Consider the following 22,078-nt stretch of genomic DNA (forward strand, 5'->3'; position numbering starts at 1 on the left):
TTTGCTGACAGTTTCAAAGATTCAAAGTTAAGTGTAAGCTACATTCTGTACAATAGCCTAATTGCTGCAGGCTGCTTTACATTTTTTCTTTGTTCACTTTTTTTTTGCTTTTAATCTGTACTTTTGTTTGTTTGCACGCATTGTTAAAGGTTTTCAGCTACAAAGCACGATGTGTAATGTTCAAGCTTATTGTGTGTAAGCTTGTTCAAAAATGACAGAAACAATAAATGTTGCTGAAAAATAACGTCTGTCTCATTAAAGTTAATTTAAATAAACGAATATTCGAATATTCGTTTTTTGTGAGCTCAATTATTCGAATGTGATATTTGCGGAAAACGCCCATCCCTACTGCAAATCCATTTATCCTTTGCTGGAATTTCCGCGTCTTCATGGGGAGAGCACGTCATGGTTGCTTAGCAACGGCAGACACCCCAGGGGCGCAACTGCCCGAGCGCTTTGGAAAGAACGCGAAAGTCGCGTGACTAGTGTTTTCCACGCGTTTTAGGCGCGATATGTGAACGCCCCTAACGCGTGTTCGAAACCCGCGCCAACACAGACTTACTTTATTTTTTATTTTATCCTTACTTCAGCCGCTACGGGTGAAGACAAGACTATACAAGAATATCAGAATCATGCAATGAGCACGTCTGCGTTTGTTAGGCACTTAATAAGATCACATCAGTTTGTACTTTTAGAATTGCCGAATCTGCTGCGGTCATTCCATCACATCTGCAGCAGAGACCTGAACCAGGAAATTGCTCGTGCATCGCATTTGTGCTGCCGTGGTACACCATATTGGTTTTGCAAAGGGAACAAATGGCCATTTTATTTGACCTCTGTTTTTTATGTATTCCCATACTTTTGATAACAGTGGTTTCTGTTTTTGTGATAGAATGCAACTTTCTCCATTCCCAGTATGCCATTACGCGAGATGTAAACAGTGTGACGCATTTCACGCATGTCGACGAATTTTTGAAGTCGACGTAATCGATGACGTCGACGCGTCGTTGCAGCACTAATATATATATATAAATGTGACAATATTAGCAGGGTCAGTATAAATCTGAACTACTTACCCCACTGGGCCGGCAGACAAAACTCTTATTGTTGAGCTCTGTAAGAGTTATGAACAACGTGAGGGTGCGCAGATTACACAATTTTCATATTTCGGATGAGCTATTTCCATATGAAAGGTTTCTTTATACAAGTTTCCGCACTGCCATATATCGAATTGTTGTGTAATTACTGAAATTCTCACGTAAGCAGCTCAAACTAACTCTTGATGATCCACTGAAAGCTCTTTGCGGTTATAGGGCACGGCCTGCTGATGTTTGTATGACAAGGGTTCGTTGCTAAGAAGAAATTGGAAGCTGATTGGCCCATCTGAAGAGCAGCAGCTTGATGAGTGGCAGACGGGGCTGGATTATTTCAGGGTCTGACACTTTAGATTGGCATGAGGATTATCACAGTTTAGTCAGTGAGACACGTTGAGATTACAGCATGAGTTAGCGGTCAGCTTGCTACCCTCTGGATCCTGGCTTCGGATGGTATGATTATATTTTCACTCCTCACATCAAACCATCTCACAACTAAAAGCTTAATCCCCTCGGACCAAATCCGAAGGCATCTGCTGGATGAATAAAAGACACTTGGACGTCTAATATCTGTTGCTGTTGTCTAGATACATGGCCATATGTGCTGCTGGGTTTGGCTGGATCATGTGTAGGGGGGATATTCCCTTGTATATCTTTTCCTAATTGCAATGTCCAATCTTTGTCAGTTTTTGTTTTATTTTGATGTTTTAAAAAAAGAGGGTGTATGTTTTCATGAATTTAAAACCCAGTCTACGGTAATCAGAATGTATCACATTGACAGAATGAGCATCACATCTCTGCTTGATGTGTTAGTCTGAGAGCAGTGACTAATTTTCTGTCTCGGTTTAGAGGTTGTGTGCACAATTATGAAAGGCCTGTAATGCACTCATTTATGAATGGCATGACAGTACGGTTGTCACCATACTGAAAATCAGTTATTGATACCAATATCAGCCAAATTTCACTATTCAGTAAAGCTAATTTATGATTGTTGTCTTGTTTTAGTTTTTTTAATGAAATATAAAACAATAAACCAATTTCATTATCATTTTAAAGTCAACTTTTAATATTAATTGTAAGGATATTAATATTCAAGTATTAATAATAAAGAATAAATTATTTTTGACATTCCTATGCAAGCAGTATCATAAATGTGTAGTATTGTAAATGTAAATTATGTTGTCTGAAAATTACTGAATTTTAATAAGTCCTCTTTTTCTTTTTTCATCTACAGGAGATCATTGTGCGAATGAGTGAGTGATGCAGGTTTCGTTTCTACAGGCAAGTCTATTATTTGAAAATCACAGAGGTTCCTATGAGGACAGTCCTTTAAAAAATAAAAATAAATTATATTAATAATAGGATTCGGTTGGTGCTGTTAAATAGTTAAAGGGATAGTTAACCAAAAAAGTAAAAATTGCTCAAAATGTACCTACCCTAGGAAACCGCTACCATCACTTGAGAGTAAAAAAATAAAAATACCTGCGGCTCCTGCTGATATATTGAGGCACTTATGAAGTGGAACGAATGGTCTGTGCAAGAAATGTAAATTTTTTTACAGCAGTATTACTGTCTGATTTGGTGAACTTTGTTCATCACTTTAAAGAACTAGTTCTAAGGGTGTACTCACACTAGCCAGTTTGAACCGTGCCCGAGTGCGTTTGACCACCAAAGCGCGGTTCGTTTGACTAGTGTGAGTGCTCCGTACCGTGCCCGGGCGCGGCTCGATTGGCCAGCCCTGGCCCGCTTGGAAGAGGTGGGCCAGAGCACGGTTCAGTTGGACTCGGGCGCGGTTCGCATGCAGTGCGAGCGCTAACCGTGCAGGAGCACGGAACAGGACGCGTGGCGTCAGGGTTTTGCGACGCTCCAAAAGCTCAGCTGGTACCTTGCAAACCTCCTTACGAGCAGCACGATTACGTGAAAATTTTCGCGCCACTAAGGCGACACATCTGTTTAACAACAGGCTGTGAGAGGGATGTGGACCACCGTGGACCAAACGACACAAAATTATCCACAAAGAAAACAGAGCGATGGACTCCATTGTGTTCAGAGAGCGCCGCTCTTCCTGTTTATCCCGAAACCGTCGCACCATAATGACGTAAGCGTGCTCCGGCACGAATGCTGAAACCCTATGTGAGTGCAGGCCAGAGGGGGAGTGGGGAGGGGGGACAATCATACTCGGGGCCCGGTTCATGGCAACCGTGCCTAGTGTGAGTACACCCTAAACAACGATTGATTCACGAACCAGACTTCACTCTGGACTGTTTGGATTACAAGATGATAATGTGGTGAATAACTGCACAGAATGATTGTTTCGCTTCATAAGACCTCAATATATCACCAGGAGCTATGGGTATTGATTTTGTAATACCCGTATATTCTTTTTTGACCCTCAAGTGATGGCAGCCGTTGACTTGCATTTTATGAATCTCCAATTTTGGCATTCGACAGGTTCGACTGAAACCCAAACATTCCATTAAATTGGTTTGTGCTTCTGTAACCAAATCTGAATTTTCTTTTCCTGTGTAATGCGACAGCCATGTTCCTATTACACCCTCTGGCTCAGACTGCTAAAGTAGCTATGTCCCAAACTCTCGCTACAGTTTGAGCTGGAAAGATATTGATGGATCTCTAAATGTTTGGCGGAGCACTATGTATTTTGATGGAGCCTGCATGGGAGGCTCAATTCACACTTTTGGGGGAGATAAAACCATGAATGGCATACTTAAAGACAATAAACTTGGTTAAGAAATGGTGTTTTGGTGCAAAAAGAAAAATCTTACAAACTTCACATTTGAATAGTGTTCATTTATAAGACTGAGACGTGGCATAGATTGCTTTTGGCTCATGTTTTGTTTACTCTGTTTCAGGGCAGTATGGGTGTGTATCCTCTGCTCCTGCTACTCCACGTGGCCTATGTGGAAATCAGCACGGCCCAGATACTCCCTGACCCTTCAGGTAAGGCATCAGTAAGGAACACAAACTCCTTGGTTAAGGTAATCACCTTGCTTGCATTAGAAAAAAACAAACTAATATTCTTTATAAGGTCTAGTTATTCTTTAGTGTTGATGCATTTCCTGCAGAGCCACTTTACCCCAGATTGGTCTTGGCTTGTGACTTTTATTAACTTATTATGTCAGCTTATCAAATTGAGATAAGTGGTGTTTAACCTGAAACATTCATATATAGGACATTAAAAGCAAGCCTTCTATATTAAGTACATGAAGTTGTACCATTGCAATCCATCTGCTCCCACTAAAGAATTTCAAATATTTGAGGCCCAGAAAATTACCTAGGAGTGGCCCGGAGGAAATGGCATTTCCTCACACACCTACTTTTGTTTTGTGAGATACTTACCTCACCTGGGGTTGGTAAGAACTTTAAAATGTTGCTAAAGTAGTTGTTAAAGTCTCACTTAGTCTGCATTTATTTTACCATAAATACAGTAAATATTATATATAATTTTATTGTATTCTAATTAATATAATTAAGTTTTTGCATTATTATTCCAGTCACACGATCCTTCAGAAATCATTCTGATATGCCGAGTTGCTGCTCTTAAACCTTTCTTATTAATATCTATGCTGAGAATTTGTGTTGCTTGATATATTTGTGAAAACCATGACACATCTTTCTCTCTCAGGTGCAGTCGTGACCGCCAAACCTACACAACCTCCTCCCACATCAACCTCTATAGTCACCCAGGCACCCCCATCATCCACCCCATCTTCGGCACCATCCTCTGAACTTGTTGTAACAACAGGACTCAATGACTCTGCAGGCGTGGTGACCGCAGAGGTTCCTGTCGTCGCCCCTCCAGCTGTCTCTACCAAGGCACCAGCCACCCCCTCAACCCCATCTGCTGCACCCCCGTCCCTCACCACCACTGGAGTTTTGGCTACAACAGAGCCCCCTACACCTGATCTGACACCCACTCAATCCACGTCAGAGCCTGAGACGCACACCCCGTCTGCCCCTGCAGAAACCACCACAGCTGACATCAGCAAGCCTCCAGGTACCATTTGTGTTTTTGTTCATTTTGAAACCGATTGAGCTGATCTTTTATCCTAGTATCTTCCAACTGTTTGTAAAGAACTGTTTACACTTTTCCAGTGTTTGTTCTGTCATTTTACTCAATTGCATTGTGTCTTTCTGTTTTTTTTCATGTAACAAAGATGATGGTGGGCAAGGTAAGTTTCTGTTACCATTTCCACTCAAATTTTCAGGCAGAATGAAGTTTTTTTTTTTTATACAAGTAACCATCTGTTTCACAACCTGTTAAGAGTTTCTTATACATTACCAGTTCAAAGGAATGAAGAATTGATTAGTGGTCAACCAAAATGAGGCTTTCTAAATGGCTGTTGGCAATATATTAGGCCATTCGTCAGATTTAAGATATAAAATAATAAATAAATACATATATAAATTCATACATTAAAAATGACATGAAATATCATTTAAAAAAAAACTATTATACTTTGCTACCTGTGGTAACTATTTTTTAAATATCAAAATTATTATTTTTAACATAACCGTTACATACTGTGCAAAAGTTTGGGGTTGGTGCCTTTGAAAGAACTAAATAAAACGATTTAACAACTCATTTTGTCCTCAACTCAGATGACACCGCTATAATGGCAGTGATGGTTGCCCTGTCCTCTCTGCTGGTCATCGTCTTCATCATCATCGTCCTGTATATGCTCAGGTGAGCCCCAGGATTCAGAAGCTGTTCATTTAGTACAAAAAGTGCTTACGACAAAGATTCCACTTCAAAAAAACTACATGATGACAAAGTTATAAGTGCGGAAGAACCAGCAAACACTTGCACTTTCATAGTAGAACGGATGAGAGAAAGCGTTCAGAAAGCTCCATTCATCAGGAGACCTACAAGGGCAGCAGGGGGCCACAGGACTGAATTGTCCAGTTACCATGGTAATGATTGGCTTTTTGTTCCACTCCTTTGTGGCAGGTTTAAGAAGTACAAGCAGGCAGGGAGCCACTCCAATTCCTTCCGCCTCACCAACGGCAGAACTGACGACACAGGTACGAATAAAAGACAGTGTGTGCATCTCTGTGACCATACTTGGGAATTGTTGTTTTTAAGAGTAGCAAATATATTTGTCAGCTTTTTGTTTTTACATCTTGACTGAGAGATTTGTGTATCACTTAAGCATTTTACCTTGAATTGTACTGTGTCTCCCTCTACTGGTTGTCCCGAACACAACATAGATAAAGGACAAATTGCAAGTCATTCTTAAAAAAAACAAAAACAAAAAAAAAAACCTTATGTTAGAAAATTTTTGTCTCTAACATGCATCCTTATGTTTCTCTTTTTCCCACTTTATGTTTCTACCCCATTCCCTACGCCTCTTGTCCTTGCACCATCTCACAGAACTTCAGAGTGTGCCGCTATTAGCCCGCTCTCCTAGTACCAACAGGAAGTACCCGCCCCTTCATGTCGACAAGCTGGAGGAGGAAATGAACCGGCGAATGGCCGATGACAATAAACTCTTCCGGGAAGAATTCAACGTATGTGCACAAACAGACACACAGCAGTAGTGCTCCAAATCATGAATGGACAGATCAGAGTCATGACTCGAAATTCTTAAGAATAACATAATATATATTTGTTGTCTTGGTGTGTATCTCCTCGTCATGCTCTCGGCCCATGCATGATTGGTTGTTTTTTTGCTCTGCAGGCGTTGCCTGTATGTCCCATTCAGGCCTCATGTGATGCTGCCTCGAAGGAGGAGAATAAAGAGAAGAACAGATATGTCAACATCCTGCCCTGTAAGGCTTTCCCACAACTTATCTCCAAACCACAGCTGATAAAACATGCTTATACCAGAGCTACAAGGCTTACAAATGAGTTTATTATGTGAAAATGGCATTAATAAATAATGCTGCGAGCCTTAATCTCGGTTTTATTTTGTACGCCTTTTCTCAGATGATCATTCTAGGGTGCATTTGACCTCTCTGGAAGGAGTTCCTGACTCAGACTACATCAATGCTTCCTACATAAACGTAAGCCCACAAGCACAAGTCAGATTTCAGTATGAAAAATGTATATTTTGAGATTGGTTGAAGATTGCAATTAACTTTTTTCAGTTTTTTTAAAGATACATTTTAAGTGAATGTAAGATGAAAGGTCATCTAAATGTAAAAAATAGGGGATGTATGGTAAAATTCTTAAGAATCCATTATAAAAACAAGACTGTGACAATTTTTCACTATTTTTTTTTCAGGGATACCAGGAGAAAAACAAATTTATTGCTGCACAAGGTAAAAATGGCTTTAATTGATTGCTATTATAAATATAGAAACACTTTTGCATTTATTAATCAACAGAGAGCTAAACCCAAGATTGTTCATTGCAGGACCAAAAGAGGAAACGGTCAATGACTTCTGGAGGATGATCTGGGAACAGAACACTGCCACCATCGTAATGGTAACCAATCTCAAAGAAAGGAAAGAGGTAAATGCCACAGGAAATATATAAGATGTAGTCTAGTGTCAAAGGAGAAGTAAGCTGATCTTTGATTTTACAGCCTCGGCTCTTATCGCGGTCTCACATAATGGATTTAGAGTGCAACTTTGAGGAGGATGGCCATTAATAAAGATGCACGATCACTGCGGCGATGATGATTATGATAGATTGTGCTTCATATCCGCAGTGTAAATGCGCTCAGTACTGGCCTGACCAGGGATGCTGGACCTACGGAAATATCCGCGTGTCAGTGGAGGACATGATGGTTCTGGTTGACTATACCATCCGCAAGTTCTGCATTCAGCAGGTTTGAAGCTCCGATGTATCTCTGCAGTCATTCGTGGTCGACCAATGTATTGGACAGGTTGATTAGTTGGTTGGTTTTTGCCATCTTGAAATTTGAAAGTGGGCAATAAATGAACTCATTTAGCTGATAAAAAAGTGATAGCTTCTAGGTGAGCTCATCGACAATGAAAACATACATTGATACACATACATAAATACATCAATACATATATATCCTATCAATTACGGGGAGTGAATTATTGGGTTATTATTACAGGGATTGTTAGACCTTTTTTCTGCAAAGGTGAGACATAAATCTCAACAATAGTGGGGAGATCACAACCAATAATCTTCTAAGCAGCCCATATTATATTACTAAGCCTTTGATGGGTATTGTTGAAATTTTGTTTATTGAATGATGACAAACTCTTTTGTGTGTGTTTAGGTGGGTGATTTGTCTGGTAAGAAGCCTCAGAGGCTGGTCACACAGTTTCACTTCACCAGCTGGCCTGATTTCGGGGTTCCTTTCACTCCCATTGGCATGCTGAAGTTCCTTAAGAAGGTCAAGAACTGCAACCCACAGTATGCGGGACCCATAGTGGTTCACTGCAGGTAAAGAGCTTTATTATCTTGTGTGTATGTGCACGACCATTCAAGAGTTAAAGGTTTTTACTTTTAGTGAGAGAAAGTGAGTGAAGTGACCAGAGGTGGGTAGTAACGAGTTACATTTACTTCGTTACATTTACTTGAGTAATTTTTTGGGGTAACTAATACTTTTTGGAGTATATTTAAAGATGGGCACTTTTACTCTTACTTGAGTAAATTTTTTGGGGAAAATATGTACTTTTACTTCGTTACTGTGGGCCACGCTCCTCTCGTTACTTTATCTTAATGCAATAAATGTTATAACTGCTTCAGTTTATTCCAAACGCGACATCTACTTTTCTCTGGACAATGAGCGATGCCTATTCTGTTCAAAGGCTTGATCAAACCAATTGGCAAAGAATGAATAGGTTCATGAATCAGTTTGAATGAGTCGTTCAGTTCCCTGCCGTGTGCGCTGAGCGTCTGAAGCGGTTCACTCAGAGTTGTAACGTTTAACATCAGCAGCGTTGAAAACGTGGCTATGAAACTGCACTGAATTGAAAGCAAATCTGCAAAGGCTATTATTTGCTAGCGATGAAGATCCTTATTAGATGAACACCGCGTGTGCTGTGACTGTCTACTGTTTAACAGGTAATAACTTGGGCTACATTCGATTACAGTACACGATACCTGTGACATTAGTTTGTTGTACGTGTGTGGCTTATAACAGAGGGGAGTCAAGTTGAATGCAGCTTCCAAATCACACCGGTGCGAGTACGTTCAGCGAGTCATATCATCAGCTGCTAAATTCAGATCTGTGATCGCTTGCTGGCGCTGAGCCTGAGATAGATGCGTTTTTACAGCGCTGCGCATCATAACCAATCACACAAGATTCTGTTGAGCTTTTGAATGCAATGGCCAATCTGTCATAAAAATCAGAGGCGTTCAGATGAGTCATCGCTAAAATTCTGGTGCTTCCTTCACTCGCTCCTGACTGGAGACCTCTTTCTGGCAAATTCTCTCGTCAGAAACAACAAAGTGCAGATGTGTGTAAGAATCCATAATTAAGATATTGATTTCATTGTTAACAGTTTCAGTGATTTTAATGGGAGTTTCTGAGAGTGATTGAATTCTAGACTGCCAGTGAAAATGATCTTTGATAATGTAAATGTTATTTGCTCTCTTTCTGAACAATGAAAGATTAGTAGCAATTTTTATATCACATTAACTTTCAATGTTACATTTACATTTAATATAAAGTCAGTCGGATTAAAAATATGTTATGGCATGACACCTATATCTGTTACTTAAGTAAACAGACAGAGTTTTATAATAAATTACATAATTAGGCTACTTTGACCATCGCATATTATCATTATTAACATTCTATGAAATGTGAGAATCGATATATATCATTATATAGTTCTTGCGTCTGGGAATGTTTCTAATAAAAATGAAAAAAATAAATAAATAATGCTTAATAATAATTTGCCAATATGCTGTTGTGGCTGCTGTGTGTCACATGACGACCCCCATATGCCTAGACACAATTATGAAATTAGCACAATATTTACGATTGCAGAAATATACTTCTGCAAGCAGACAGAAGAAGATATGTCCTGTGCATTTGGTTCATTATGTTCAGATGTTCGGTAACTTAGCGGTCATGTGAGGAGTTTTCACTCTTCTCTGTGTCAGAGGTTATTTATACATATATAATACATACTTTAAAATATAATTTATTTTGTGATGCAAATCCGAATTTTCATCAGCTGTTAATCCAGTTTTCAGAGTTATGATCCTTCAAAATATAATTCTAATATATTGATTTATTACCAGTGCTGGAAACAATTTTGCTGCTTAATATTTTTTTGGAACCTGTGATATTTTGTTTAGGATTATGATAAAAACACCACTGATAGTAAATCAACATATTGGAATGATTTCTGAAGGATTATGTGACACTGAAGACTGGAGTAAAGGCTGATGAAATATATATATTTATACACACACACACATACATTACATACATTTTATCTATATATCTTAATAAAAATAGGCTCAGTATATATGACCCAAAGTAACTAGTAACTAACTACTTGAGTAGAATTTTTATCCGATACTCTTTTACTCTTACTCAAGTAACTATTCAGACTAGTACTTTTACTTTTACTTGAGTAAATATTTCTAGAAGTACTTTTACTTGAGTACAGTTTTTGGGTACTCTACCCACCTCTGCATTTATCCCATCCAAAGTGCACACACACAAGAGTGAACACACACCCAGAGCAGTGGGCAGCCATTTATGCTGCAGCACACGGGGAGCAGTTGGGGTTCGGTGCCTTGCTCAAGTCATGAGTATTGAGGGTGGAGAGAGTGCTGTACATTCACTCCCCACCATCTACCGTATTTTTTGGACTATAAGTCGCACCTGAGTATAAGTCGCATCAGTCCAAAAATACGTCATAATGAGGAAAAAAACTATATAAGTCGCACTCTTCTACAAGTCGCATTTATTTAGTACCAAGAACCAAGAGAAAACATAGAGGGCGCTCTATGTTTTTAGTGTAGGCTACAGGAGCACTGAGCAGCATAGAGCGCCCTCTCGCAGCTGTAGACCGGCGGTAATGTTTTATAAGTCGCACCTGACTATAAGTCGCATAGTTCAAACTATGAAAAAAGTGCGACTTATAGTCCAGAAAATACGGTACAATTCATGCCAGTCCGAGACTCGAACTCGCAACCTTTGGGTTAAGAGTCCGAATCTCTTAACCATTAGGCCATGACTTCTTCCACGACTTGTTTATTCAGCAAGGATGCATTAAATTAACCAAAGGATATTTATAATGTTACAAAAAATTTGTTTCAAATAAATGTTGTTCTTTTGAACTTTCGATTCATCAAAGGGTCCTGAAGAAAAAAAAAGATTTCCATAAAGATAGCAAGCAGCACAAATGTTTTCAACATTGATGATGATAAATGTTTCTTTAGCACCAAATCAGCTTTCTTTCTGAAGGATCAAGTGACAGTGAAGAAGAACAGCTGCTGAAAATTCAGTTTTTCCATCACTGAAATAAATTACATTTTCAAAATACATTAAAATACAAATTGTTTTAAATTGTACTAATATTTCATTTTGATCAACTAAACACAGCCTTAGGAGTATAAAAGACTTCTAAATATTAAAAAAAAAAACGTTAGAATACATTTGAGTATTTTTTTTTTTTTTTTGTGAAAGTTTGCGATTTCCAGTAACTGATTTTCTTCTGTTTCTCTAAGTGCTGGTGTTGGCAGGACAGGGACCTTCATTGTGATAGATGCTATGCTGGACATGATGGGTGCAGAGAGAAAGGTTGACGTCTTCGGATTTGTCACACGGATCAGAGCCCAGCGCTGTCAGATGGTCCAGACTGATGTGAGCTCATACTCTCATTAATGCCATAAAACAGCTGTATTCAGTTTCCAAATCCTCATCTCCCACCCTCCATCTCTCCCTCCAGATGCAGTATGTGTTTATATTCCAAGCTTTGCTAGAGCACTACCTGTATGGAGACACAGAGTTAGAAGTGACGTCTCTGGAGTCGCACCTGAATAAGCTGTACGCTCCTTTACCTGGAGCCGGCTGTGGAGGAATGGAGGAAGAGTTCAAGGTAGCACACAGCTTTTTTTTTTCTTGCTTTTTTGGAAATTATTACTGGGACCATGTTGAAGTGTAGTACATTTTTTCTTATGTTCTGTTTTATTGATTTATCTTTTTCTCTCTTTTAGAAACTTACCTCCATTAAAATCCAGAATGACAAGATGAGAACGGGGAACTTGCCTGCCAACATGAAGAAAAACCGTGTTTTGCAAATCATTCCATGTGAGTTGTGTATCATTGGTTAATAATCAGATTGTGAATTGAGGCAATAACTTTGGAATAATTAAAAACACACTACCGTTAATATGTTAGAGGTCAGTTATTATTTTTTTTATTACATTAATGCATCCTTGGTGAATAAAAGTGACAGGAAAGAAATTTATTGTTTCATGTAGATGCTGTTCTTTTTACTTTTTTACATTTATCTCGTTTCTACAAAAATATTAAGCAGCAAAACTGTTATTTTCAACATTGCTAGTAATAAATGGTTTGAGCATCAAATAAAAAGCATATTATTATGATTTCTGAAGGATAAAAGCATTTTAAAAAATCTTACTGACCCCATACTTTTGAACGGTAGTCTAATTGTTTCTAACATGCTCTCTGCTAAAAAAAAAAAACACATTTATGTAGTTTATACTTTTTTTTAGTATATAATTATATTATAATTAATCTTAATGCATTTATCCTTTTACATGTTATTTGGCAGTTGTTTTCATCCAAAGTTTGTTGTTGTAAATTTATCAGCATGTGCATTCCTTGGTTACTTTCTGAACCTTCACTGTTTCTTCCAGATGAGTTTAACAGAGTGATCATCCCTGTAAAACGAGGGGAGGAGAACACAGACTACATCAACGCCTCTTTTATAGATGTGAGTAAAACCCGTCTGACCTCAGCCAACAATTACTCGCAACTCACCGAGATATCGTTCAGGGAAGCCTGGAGGGAATGCTACAATATTCCACACTCTGTAGAGAGACCACACAGCATGCTTTTCTTTTGGGAGTGGTTTAAACGCACATTTTTCTGACATGAAGTTACATGGATGCCCATGCTGAGATTCGGAGCCTGGGACGCTGACCATTGCGGTGTTTTAAAACCTAGTGACAAGCTCACTGGCATTTTTTGGAAAGAGAAATGATTACTTTTATTTGGGAAGGATGCAATAAATTGTTTAAAAGTGACATCAAAGATTTTTATAATGTTACAAAAGATGTCTGTTTCAAATAAATGCTGTCCTTTTAACCTTGTTCATCAAAAATCTGTTTTGAAAACAATGTTTAAGAATTGAAACTGTCTTCAACATTGATGATAAGTAGCATCGCAAGAATGAATTACATTTTAAAATGTATAGAAATAAATAGTTATTTTGAATGGCAATAATTTTCCATTATATTAAGAGTTTTTACTGTAATATTAATCAAAGAAATGCAGCTTTGGTGAGAATAAGAGATTTTTGTAATGAGGCCAAACTTTTTAATGATGGCATATATCCATGATTAAAGCTGGAAAATGTCTAGTGTATACACATAGTCATATATATGTGTGTGTGTGTGTGTGTGTGTGTAGGGTTATAGGCAAAAGGACTCGTACATGGCATGTCAGGGGCCGCTGCAGCACACTATTGAAGACTTTTGGAGGATGATCTGGGAGTGGAGAAGCTGCTCTATCGTTATGCTGACCGAGCTGGAGGAGAGAGGACAGGTGAGTTCACCTGCCTCCTTTCTCTTTGTCTGTAACATTTGTCAATATGCAAACTCCACTTACAAAGGTGACTTTTTGGGGTTAAAGATCTTGGCTAGCAACAGAAACATTGTTGCATTTTCTACCCCGACAGGTGAGGCAATAGAAAAATAAATCTGTATCTCCCTCACTCTCTGCAGGAGAAGTGTGCTCAGTATTGGGCTAGTGACGGTGTGGTGGTTTGTGGAGACATGTCCATTGAGTTGAAGAGGGAGGAGGAAAGTGAAAGCTACACTGTCAGGGACCTTCTCGTTACCAATAACAGAGTAAGTCCATTCAGAGGATCTCCTGAAACGCTGCATTGTATTTTAATGTTTGCCATTGCTGCAATTGCCATTTTTCTTTTTCTTTCGCTCTGCAGGAAAATAAGGCTCGCGCTGTGAGGCAGTTTCATTTCCATGGCTGGCCAGAGGTGGGCATCCCGTCTGATGGGAAGGGTATGATCAACATCATCGCTGCAGTTCAGAAACAGCAGCAGCAGTCTGGAAACCACCCAATCACTGTGCACTGCAGGTAAGCCACATCTACTCCTCTAGCCAATCAGGAACCTGAAACATGAAACCTTTTTATTTAATATATGTCAACAGATATATATTTTTTATTTTGTTTTCACGTTCACTTTGGTGGCTTTTTGCAAGGCATAATTTACATTCCACATGCAAAACCTATTTTCACATAAATTTTTAATTGTTAAATTTCACTATCATTCGAAAGTTTGGGGTCGGTAGAATTTTAAATGTTTTTGAAAGGCTGCATTTATTTTTCCATTAATACAGTAAATAATGTATAACATTTAAAGTTCAAAAGTACAGAATTTTTTAATAAGGAAACCTTTTTCAATTTTTTTAAATAGAAACATATATATCTTTACTGTCTCTTCAATCAATTCAGTGTTCCCTTTGTTGGATAGTGAAAAGTGCTTATTTATTTATCATTCTTTTAAATCCTACTGACCCTTTTGAAAGATAGTGTTTTTTTTTATTTATTATTATTACTTGAAAAGGCTTTGGCTTGTCCTTTTGTGCTCCAAAGGGAACACATAAAACAAAAAAAGGAAATGACAAGTTATTTAATTCATTTGTGGTCGTTACATCAGTATACTACTCGGCTTATTACATAAGTTATTCAGACATACCATAAATCTTACCATAAAGTGGATAAAGGACATTTTGGTTAGACTGGAATGCCAACTTTAATAGGTCTCATTGGTTTGGCAGCTTAAGTAAGGTTTAGTGGTTTTGTAATGCTGGAAGGCATCCATGGGTGCTTGGTATGACTTAACCAAAACCTGTCCATAGTTACATCTCCAAAGCAATGATGAATGATGAAACAGACTAAGCTGCAGTGTCCAGTGGGAATTCAGGGTCAGCCAATTAAGGAAAGCCAGAAACAGACTCATTAATATCCACAGAGCGCTGAGTAATTGATTTTTGTGTGGTAACAGTGCCGGAGCGGGGCGCACAGGGACATTCTGTGCTCTGAGCACGGTCCTGGAGCGGGTGAAGGCAGAGGGCATTCTGGACGTTTTTCAGACGGTGAAGAGCCTAAGACTACAGAGACCGCACATGGTGCAGACACTGGTGAGAAAACACGTCACATCGAAAACAAATCACAGACTTTGTTATTCGATTATTGTGTGAAGCCTTATAGCCATTTCACTTTTGATTAATCGTGTAGTCCTAGTAAAACATCATTAGAACATGAAGAATGGGGGGCGGGGTGATATTTTATTTTCACTATAGATTTTTATGTTTGTACCTCCTTTTTTTTTGGAAAATAATCACCAAAACAAAAGTTACATCACATTCCTACACCCGTTTTTATCTCGTTTCGTTTCTAGTACTTTAATCCAAACATCTCAAGTCCATCTCAACTCATTACATCTGCTTTTCCCCACAGGAGCAGTACGATTTCTGCTACAAAGTGGTCCAGGAATACATTGATGCCTTCTCTGACTACGCCAACTTCAAGTAAAGCCACACCCACCCGCAGAAGATCGGACAGACTTTCCCAGTCACGCACCCACACTTTCACAAAAACACAGCCAAACGAGACGGACTACCAGCGCAAAGCAAAAGGGAATGAAAAACTTTTGGCCGGCAAGCACGAGAACACCTTGGTGCTAAAAATGGAAAGAAAACAAACAAAGAAAACACCATTAGAGATGCCTTCTTGAATATTTTGTAATATTGCTCTTGTTAATAAGGCCCTTACCCATTTCTCTCAGTGTAAATATGCTCTTGTATTTTTGTTTTGTTTAATTTGTTTGGTTTTAGAAGCCATTCTGTTACCGTTTTTAGAGTGACCTTAATATAGTTTACTAGTATATAAATGCATGCGTGAATGGCGCTATAGAGACAGAGCAGTAGCAAGATAAGGATGCTTTTTACTGGGTGTTTTAACAACAACTTCCTTTTTTTCTCTGCAGTTGAGTGACTGAAACCTATTTGAATGGCAGCTCAATCCCACTATGCTGTTGCCTGTAGCTACATAACGCGGCAAAATCAACCAACCGTGGTGCATCAGCGACTGTAAACACGTGCGTTCGCAGAAAACACTTCACTGTGCTTTTTGATTGTGTTTACTGGAGTGACAGATATAATTTTTGAATCCATTTTTTAAACAGGGACCGGTTTTTGGGCCGTGACTAAGGTCTCACTTAGATCTGAAGATGTTAAGTATGTCTTTGTGTTGTCTGTTGTGTTAAAGTGTGCCGACTTGGTCCAAACTAGACAATGGTAGGACAAACAGGAGAGTGTTAAGACCAGAGAAATTCCACTTAATTCCACTTAAGTTTCATTCCATGCCCAAACATCTTTTCTTTTTAAGATCGCCCTAAAAGCACCTTCTGTATTTGTGATTATAATCAAAGAATTGATGTATTTACTTGCTCAGATGTCTAATGATTGGCCTTAACAACTGTGCTTGACCATATGGTTTCATAATGTACTTTCCTTCATTTGAAGATAAATGATCCCACCGGTTTTTCTAGTTGCAAGGTACTGGTGCAAAGTTGATCTAGAAAGTTCCACTAGAAATGACATATGCCCCTGTAAAGGACTTCAGCCGTGGTGCCGAAGGCAACGAGTCCTTTCCAGCTCCACTGAGCCAGTTAGATTTATATATGGCGCTTCAGCCCTCAGTGGTGAACACTTTCAACTTCTCCGAGCATAAAGATCAGGTTGATGGTAAAAATCAGGACATGTATTATCATTTTACCTCGTGATTATCAGCAAGTTATTTTATGAAATCTATTTAAACCCAATAGTTGTCGTTCAGAATCACTCACCCCTCTGTCATTCAGATAACAGGGTTCTTGAAACTGTTATTTCAGATCCATGATATTCCGAATGATGAATTGCGGATTTCTATTACAGCTTGCTGTGGGCTTCATCTTAAGGTATTCTATAAAATGTTGACAGATTTGCTTGAGTATTGTGTAAGTCGACCAACTCTTTCCACATGAGACACTGTGCCAATAGCAGCCTCTCGGGGGCAGGATCCTTTTTCAGAGGTGTGAAAGTGCCTCACCGAGATCCTGTAGCTTCAAGCATATTCCCACCTGCTCTTTTGTAGCCCATGTTCTCCCGATCCACTGGGACATTGTGGCCTGTATGGCGTTTGATAATCTGTAATGGAACCCAAACGGTTGCTTTTCTGCATTTTTGGTGAAACATTTTTTTTTTCCTTTTTTGCTTACATGCCATATAAAACCATCCTAAAGGAAGCACCAGACTTCAGGACAAGTCCCTCAAAACCCAAGCTCTTAATGTACGCAGAGCAATCAAGAAGGGAAGCCAATGTACCTGGGTGCTCACTTCATTCTTCAGTTGAATGTGACATTGAAACGGCTTGCTTGGATGAGCGAAAGGACAAAGACTGAAAAATAAAGGATTCTGCTATCCAGAAAGAAAACATGAAATTTTGGATCTGAAACCTCTCTCTTTGATTGGATTGTTACTAAATTTCATACTACAGCCTGTTTTATGTTTCAGAAATCCTAATAATGTTACCCTTTCTGATTTTTCTTCTTGTACATAATGTAAGGATATTTATATTTCATTCTTATCTGTTGCTTTGCTTTTATTTTATTTGTATCTTTATCTCACCGTTTTTTTTTTTTTTTTAAGATACTTGTATATTAAACTGTACTGGGACCATTTTGAAATGTATTAGGTTTTTTTTTTTTTCAGTTTTTGATTCGGTATTATTAAAATCTAATATTTTAATTTGCATCTGTTTATTTTTAGTGTTTTGTTATACAAATTTGAATATATATATGTATATATAATTATATATATGATGCAAATTATATATAATTATATAATGCCAAACGGCCAAACCTAATAAAAGTGCTTGAAATTTTATCTGCAGTCATTTTACTTTGTGTATCTCATGTAATTATCATGTCTGAATATACTATCATTCAAAGTATTTTTTTTTTTTTTTTACTTCTTTTTGTGTGTGTGTGTGTGTGTGTTTGGCGTAGCCTACATAAAATTTGCAGTTTTCGCAGGCATATGATATGAAATTTATTGGCATGTATATGATATGCATCTACTCACAACACTAAACCTAAAAAAAAGTTTTCGTTTTTGTTTGGAGTACTATTTGTACGCACTTGAATGAGATCGGGTTAAATCGATGGTTTTTTTAAAACCATGTGTCACTAAAGACTGAGTAAAGCTGCTGTAAATTAAGTGCCTTCACAGGAATTAATTACATTTTAAAATATATTAAAATAGAAACCCATTTTAAATACTGTTTTGACTTTTATTTTAAAGAAATGTCGCTTCGGTGAGACTTCTTTCATGGTGAGACTTGATCCCTCAGGGGAAAATCAGGGTGAGTGTCACGTCACCTTGTCTTCCATCCTTCCTGGCCCTTCAGACCTGAGATGTGGATGGATTATCACCACAGACCCCTGTACGTGTTTAAACACCAGTTGACAGGAACTCAATCAGAACCTGAAACTCTGCAATGAGTCAGTCTTACTCTGTCCGTCACACTGTCTGCTCCGGTCACCCCGAGGGACAACTCCTGTGTAATTAAGAACACAGTCAGGAGTGTTTGCACAGTGTTTTTCTCTCTGGGCTATTGTGTGTTTCGTGTGGGTCAGGGGATCACGAATGACGGATGTGAGGTCACGCTGGCCACCTTTTACAGCTTAGAGGAAACGAGCTAGACATTTGACTTTTTAATAAAACATGCTCATCAAGAACGTGTGCGACTGGGGACACTGGAGTTGCAATTGTTGAAAAAAAAAATATGAAAAATTACAGATATAATAAAAAATCAACAGTGTAGATGGCTAGTGGCACAATAAATGTAGATTTATTATAGATTTATACAGATACAAATTTACAATTTCTTAAAAGCCCACACTGCTGTCCATTATTATTTCAAATAAATGCTGCTCTTTTGAACTTTCTATTCAACAAAGAAAAAAATCCTAAAAGAGATGCATCATGATTTCCATGAAAATATTCAGCAGTACAATAAGAAAAAAAAATATATAGATAGAAATCTTATTCAGTGCTTCTCTTTTCCTTAATTAGCACTTTGGTACATGCTTGGCCATTGTTTTGAAGCTTAAAATCTGAATAGCGTCAAATTTACACACGTGTGACGTAGTTGCCAAATGTGTCCGGATGTAACTCATGATGTGTACATTTACATGAATGTTTTGTTGGAGAAAGAGGGCACTGTCCCGTGGGGGTCAACAGTGTTTGGAGATGATAATTGGAATTGAGCTCATCATACACATGCTCACCTCCCATTAGAACCGCAATGACCACACAAAGTGTTTGAGAACTGAGGAGGTCAGTGTGTGTGTGTGTGTGTGTTTAGAAAGGGAGGGGAGATCTGGTCTGAGACATAAATTGTGAGGAAGAGGAGGAGGAAGATTACAGAGAATGAGTGGTAGACGTATCTCAGAAGCTCACTGAACCTTTTACTTTAGGGAGAGGAGACCATATCAGGATTACCAAGACCAGGACTTCACAGTAGAGGAGAACATCCTTCAGGAAAAGACTTGCCAAAAGATACAAGGTAATCACAATGTTTTAGTTTGTTTAGTTTTGATTTTAGGCTTTTATTCATCTCATCAGTCTCTGTTCTCTTCCCTCAGTTATGGTGCACATCTGCAGGCTGTTTGTGGTGATGGGGATGTTGCTGTGTCTAAGTGCCCAGTTTGCCAGCTCTCAGCACTGGTCTCATGGCTGGTATCCTGGAGGAAAGAGAGAGATAGAGGTTTACGATTCCTCCGAGGTGTGTATGAAGTCTATCAGAAAGAACAATTGCCAGTCTTTATGCAAAGTGGTGCAAAATGTACAAATGTTAACTGTAACATGCAAGTGGATTGTAAGTTGGTTTAGTTATTAGATTTTTGGAAATTTGAAAATACACATCATTAAGAATAAATTCTTTAGATGATCGATATTTTTTTTTTAAATAATAGCATTCATTTAAATTTGAAATTGTTTGTAATGTTATAAATGTCTTTACTGTCATCTCGGTTTTGTTGTTTAAATAATGTGTATTGTAATATTATTGTATTATTGTCATGTGTCTTACGTCGACGAGGTTCTGTACTGTTTTTACTAGTTCATAAGGTTTATTTTTATTTTTTTTAAGGTTTATATTATTGTGCTTTAAGCCATTGGTTGCAATCTATTTTATTTTAAAATCAGGTTTCAGAGGAAATTAAACTCTGTGAGGCAGGAAAATGCACCTACCTGAGACCCCAGGGAAGAAACATTCTGAAGACAATACTGGTGGGTACAGGTGTGGTTGATTTCTTTCCATCAGCAAATAGCCTAGTGATTACAGTACATAAGCTAGTCATGACAGGATATTTTGAATATTTCTCTAAAACTTGACTAACTTATTGGTTTTAACAGCTGGATGCCATCATACGGGATTCCCGAAAGAGAAAGTGACAGCAAGATGACGCAACAGCCTGTGTCCAAAGAAAAATCATTTCCAGCAAACACATTAGGACTGCATTCCCATTCAAATTATATATATAATTAATTTGTAAATCTGTGAATTGTATTTATTTATTTTTTTGTATGTTTTGCATTTCGTTCTGTTCTCATATTCATTGTGAGTAAACCTATACTGCCAGCACTATGTAACCATTTGCAGCAGTTCCTACAATAAAGGCTTTATTTTGGTATTTTGTTTTAATTGTTCAGTGTCTTTTTATTAGTTGTAGGTACCATCGCCAATTTTGCACAAGACAAGAGTGAAATTGTTTTAAAACTATCATGTTTACACACAAAAATTTATAACAGGTGTCAACTTCATGAATAAAAACAGATTCTTTATTTATTTAGGGAAATAACCTTTTTAGTTTATCATTTTGTTTCATTATTATCTATTTTCAAATATTTTAGTATATTAAAGATACACACATACACACACACATTACATTTTTGCTAGTTAAAATACATTTTGTTTTAATTTCATCTATATTAAATTTTAAACTATTTGTGTTTAGCCACCAGATGGCGCAAACGTACATACTTATCAAAATTAATTCTGCCCTGGAATGATCAAGTTGACATTGACAGTCCTGTAAACCCAAACTTAATGCAATGCAAGACCTGTTCATATTTAAGGATGAAGCAAATATGGTTTGCTTATGTATGTATGTAATCAAGCTTGTGCTGTAAAATTATTATTCAAGTCTAGTTGGATTTTATGTTCACTATGGTTTTTACATTAGGAATATAATGATCACACTCAAATATCATCTCGCCATCACCAGTAAAAAGAATAGAAATTATCAGTGTAGACAAAATAACTCTACAATTAATTCTAAGTGGACCCCGGTACTGAGGCTGTAGATTTTACAGGAGATAGTGAGGGACGTAGTGTAGCAGGAAAAAAAACATCCACTGATCCAGACAAGTTCCCTTCAGAGAAGGAGACAGCTCAGACCTCAGTTCATTCCCTGGGTTATTCTGAGCATGAAAGCACACTGAAACCATTATGCTACCATCATGTACTCTCTCCCTCTCTCTCTCTTAAGCACACACAGATTAATTTGTAACACCCTACAAGACTCACATTCACATAGTATGGAAAGCCATTTTAACATTTAATCTATAAGCCGTGCTAGTATCTATTTATATATATATATAAATTAAAGCACTGGTGTTGCAGACAATGAATGTTTTTACATCCATATTCTGTACAGGGCACACTGGTGCCACTGACACATTAATTTTCTGTACA

The 22,078-nt window shown here is 37.9% G+C and overlaps 2 protein-coding genes across 2 annotated transcripts in view; both read left to right on the forward strand.

Moving 5' to 3' along the window:
* LOC132117087 (receptor-type tyrosine-protein phosphatase alpha-like) overlaps positions 1-16,755 on the forward strand; it is a 37,927-nt gene extending 21,172 nt beyond the window's left edge. The window contains exons 2-23 of the mRNA XM_059526140.1: positions 2,329-2,375; positions 3,965-4,052; positions 4,738-5,109; positions 5,270-5,284; positions 5,715-5,799; positions 6,064-6,137; positions 6,487-6,623; positions 6,794-6,884; positions 7,042-7,118; positions 7,340-7,376; positions 7,472-7,569; positions 7,769-7,888; positions 8,312-8,478; positions 11,731-11,866; positions 11,952-12,101; positions 12,220-12,313; positions 12,886-12,962; positions 13,661-13,795; positions 13,975-14,100; positions 14,196-14,347; positions 15,279-15,414; positions 15,734-16,755. Coding sequence (XP_059382123.1) covers positions 2,355-2,375; positions 3,965-4,052; positions 4,738-5,109; positions 5,270-5,284; positions 5,715-5,799; positions 6,064-6,137; positions 6,487-6,623; positions 6,794-6,884; positions 7,042-7,118; positions 7,340-7,376; positions 7,472-7,569; positions 7,769-7,888; positions 8,312-8,478; positions 11,731-11,866; positions 11,952-12,101; positions 12,220-12,313; positions 12,886-12,962; positions 13,661-13,795; positions 13,975-14,100; positions 14,196-14,347; positions 15,279-15,414; positions 15,734-15,808 — 2,463 coding nt within the window. The 5' untranslated portion in view covers positions 2,329-2,354 and the 3' untranslated portion in view covers positions 15,809-16,755. The remainder of the gene's footprint in view (positions 1-2,328; positions 2,376-3,964; positions 4,053-4,737; positions 5,110-5,269; positions 5,285-5,714; positions 5,800-6,063; positions 6,138-6,486; positions 6,624-6,793; positions 6,885-7,041; positions 7,119-7,339; positions 7,377-7,471; positions 7,570-7,768; positions 7,889-8,311; positions 8,479-11,730; positions 11,867-11,951; positions 12,102-12,219; positions 12,314-12,885; positions 12,963-13,660; positions 13,796-13,974; positions 14,101-14,195; positions 14,348-15,278; positions 15,415-15,733) is intronic.
* A 2,593-nt stretch (positions 16,756-19,348) lies between these two features.
* Positions 19,349-20,876, forward strand: LOC132117089 (progonadoliberin IIA). Its single transcript, XM_059526141.1, has 4 exons — positions 19,349-19,885; positions 19,965-20,104; positions 20,527-20,610; positions 20,737-20,876. The coding sequence occupies exons 2-4, from the start codon at positions 19,967-19,969 to the stop codon at positions 20,773-20,775; spliced, it is 261 nt and encodes an 86-aa protein (XP_059382124.1). The 5' UTR covers positions 19,349-19,885; positions 19,965-19,966; the 3' UTR covers positions 20,776-20,876.
* The last annotated feature ends 1,202 nt before the right edge of the window (positions 20,877-22,078 follow it).

This window comes from Carassius carassius, chromosome 36, assembly GCF_963082965.1.
Source record: "Carassius carassius chromosome 36, fCarCar2.1, whole genome shotgun sequence".
Taxonomy (NCBI): Eukaryota; Metazoa; Chordata; class Actinopteri; order Cypriniformes; family Cyprinidae; genus Carassius; species Carassius carassius.

Coding starts and splice junctions, on each gene's coding strand:
- LOC132117089 (XM_059526141.1), top strand. CDS start 19,967: ATGGTGCACATCTGCAGGCTGTTTGTGGTGATGGGGATGTTGCTGTGT. Junction 20,105..20,526: donor AGGTTTACGATTCCTCCGAG/GTGTGTATGAAG, acceptor TTTTAAAATCAG/GTTTCAGAGGAAATTAAACT. Junction 20,611..20,736: donor ACATTCTGAAGACAATACTG/GTGGGTACAGGT, acceptor TGGTTTTAACAG/CTGGATGCCATCATACGGGA.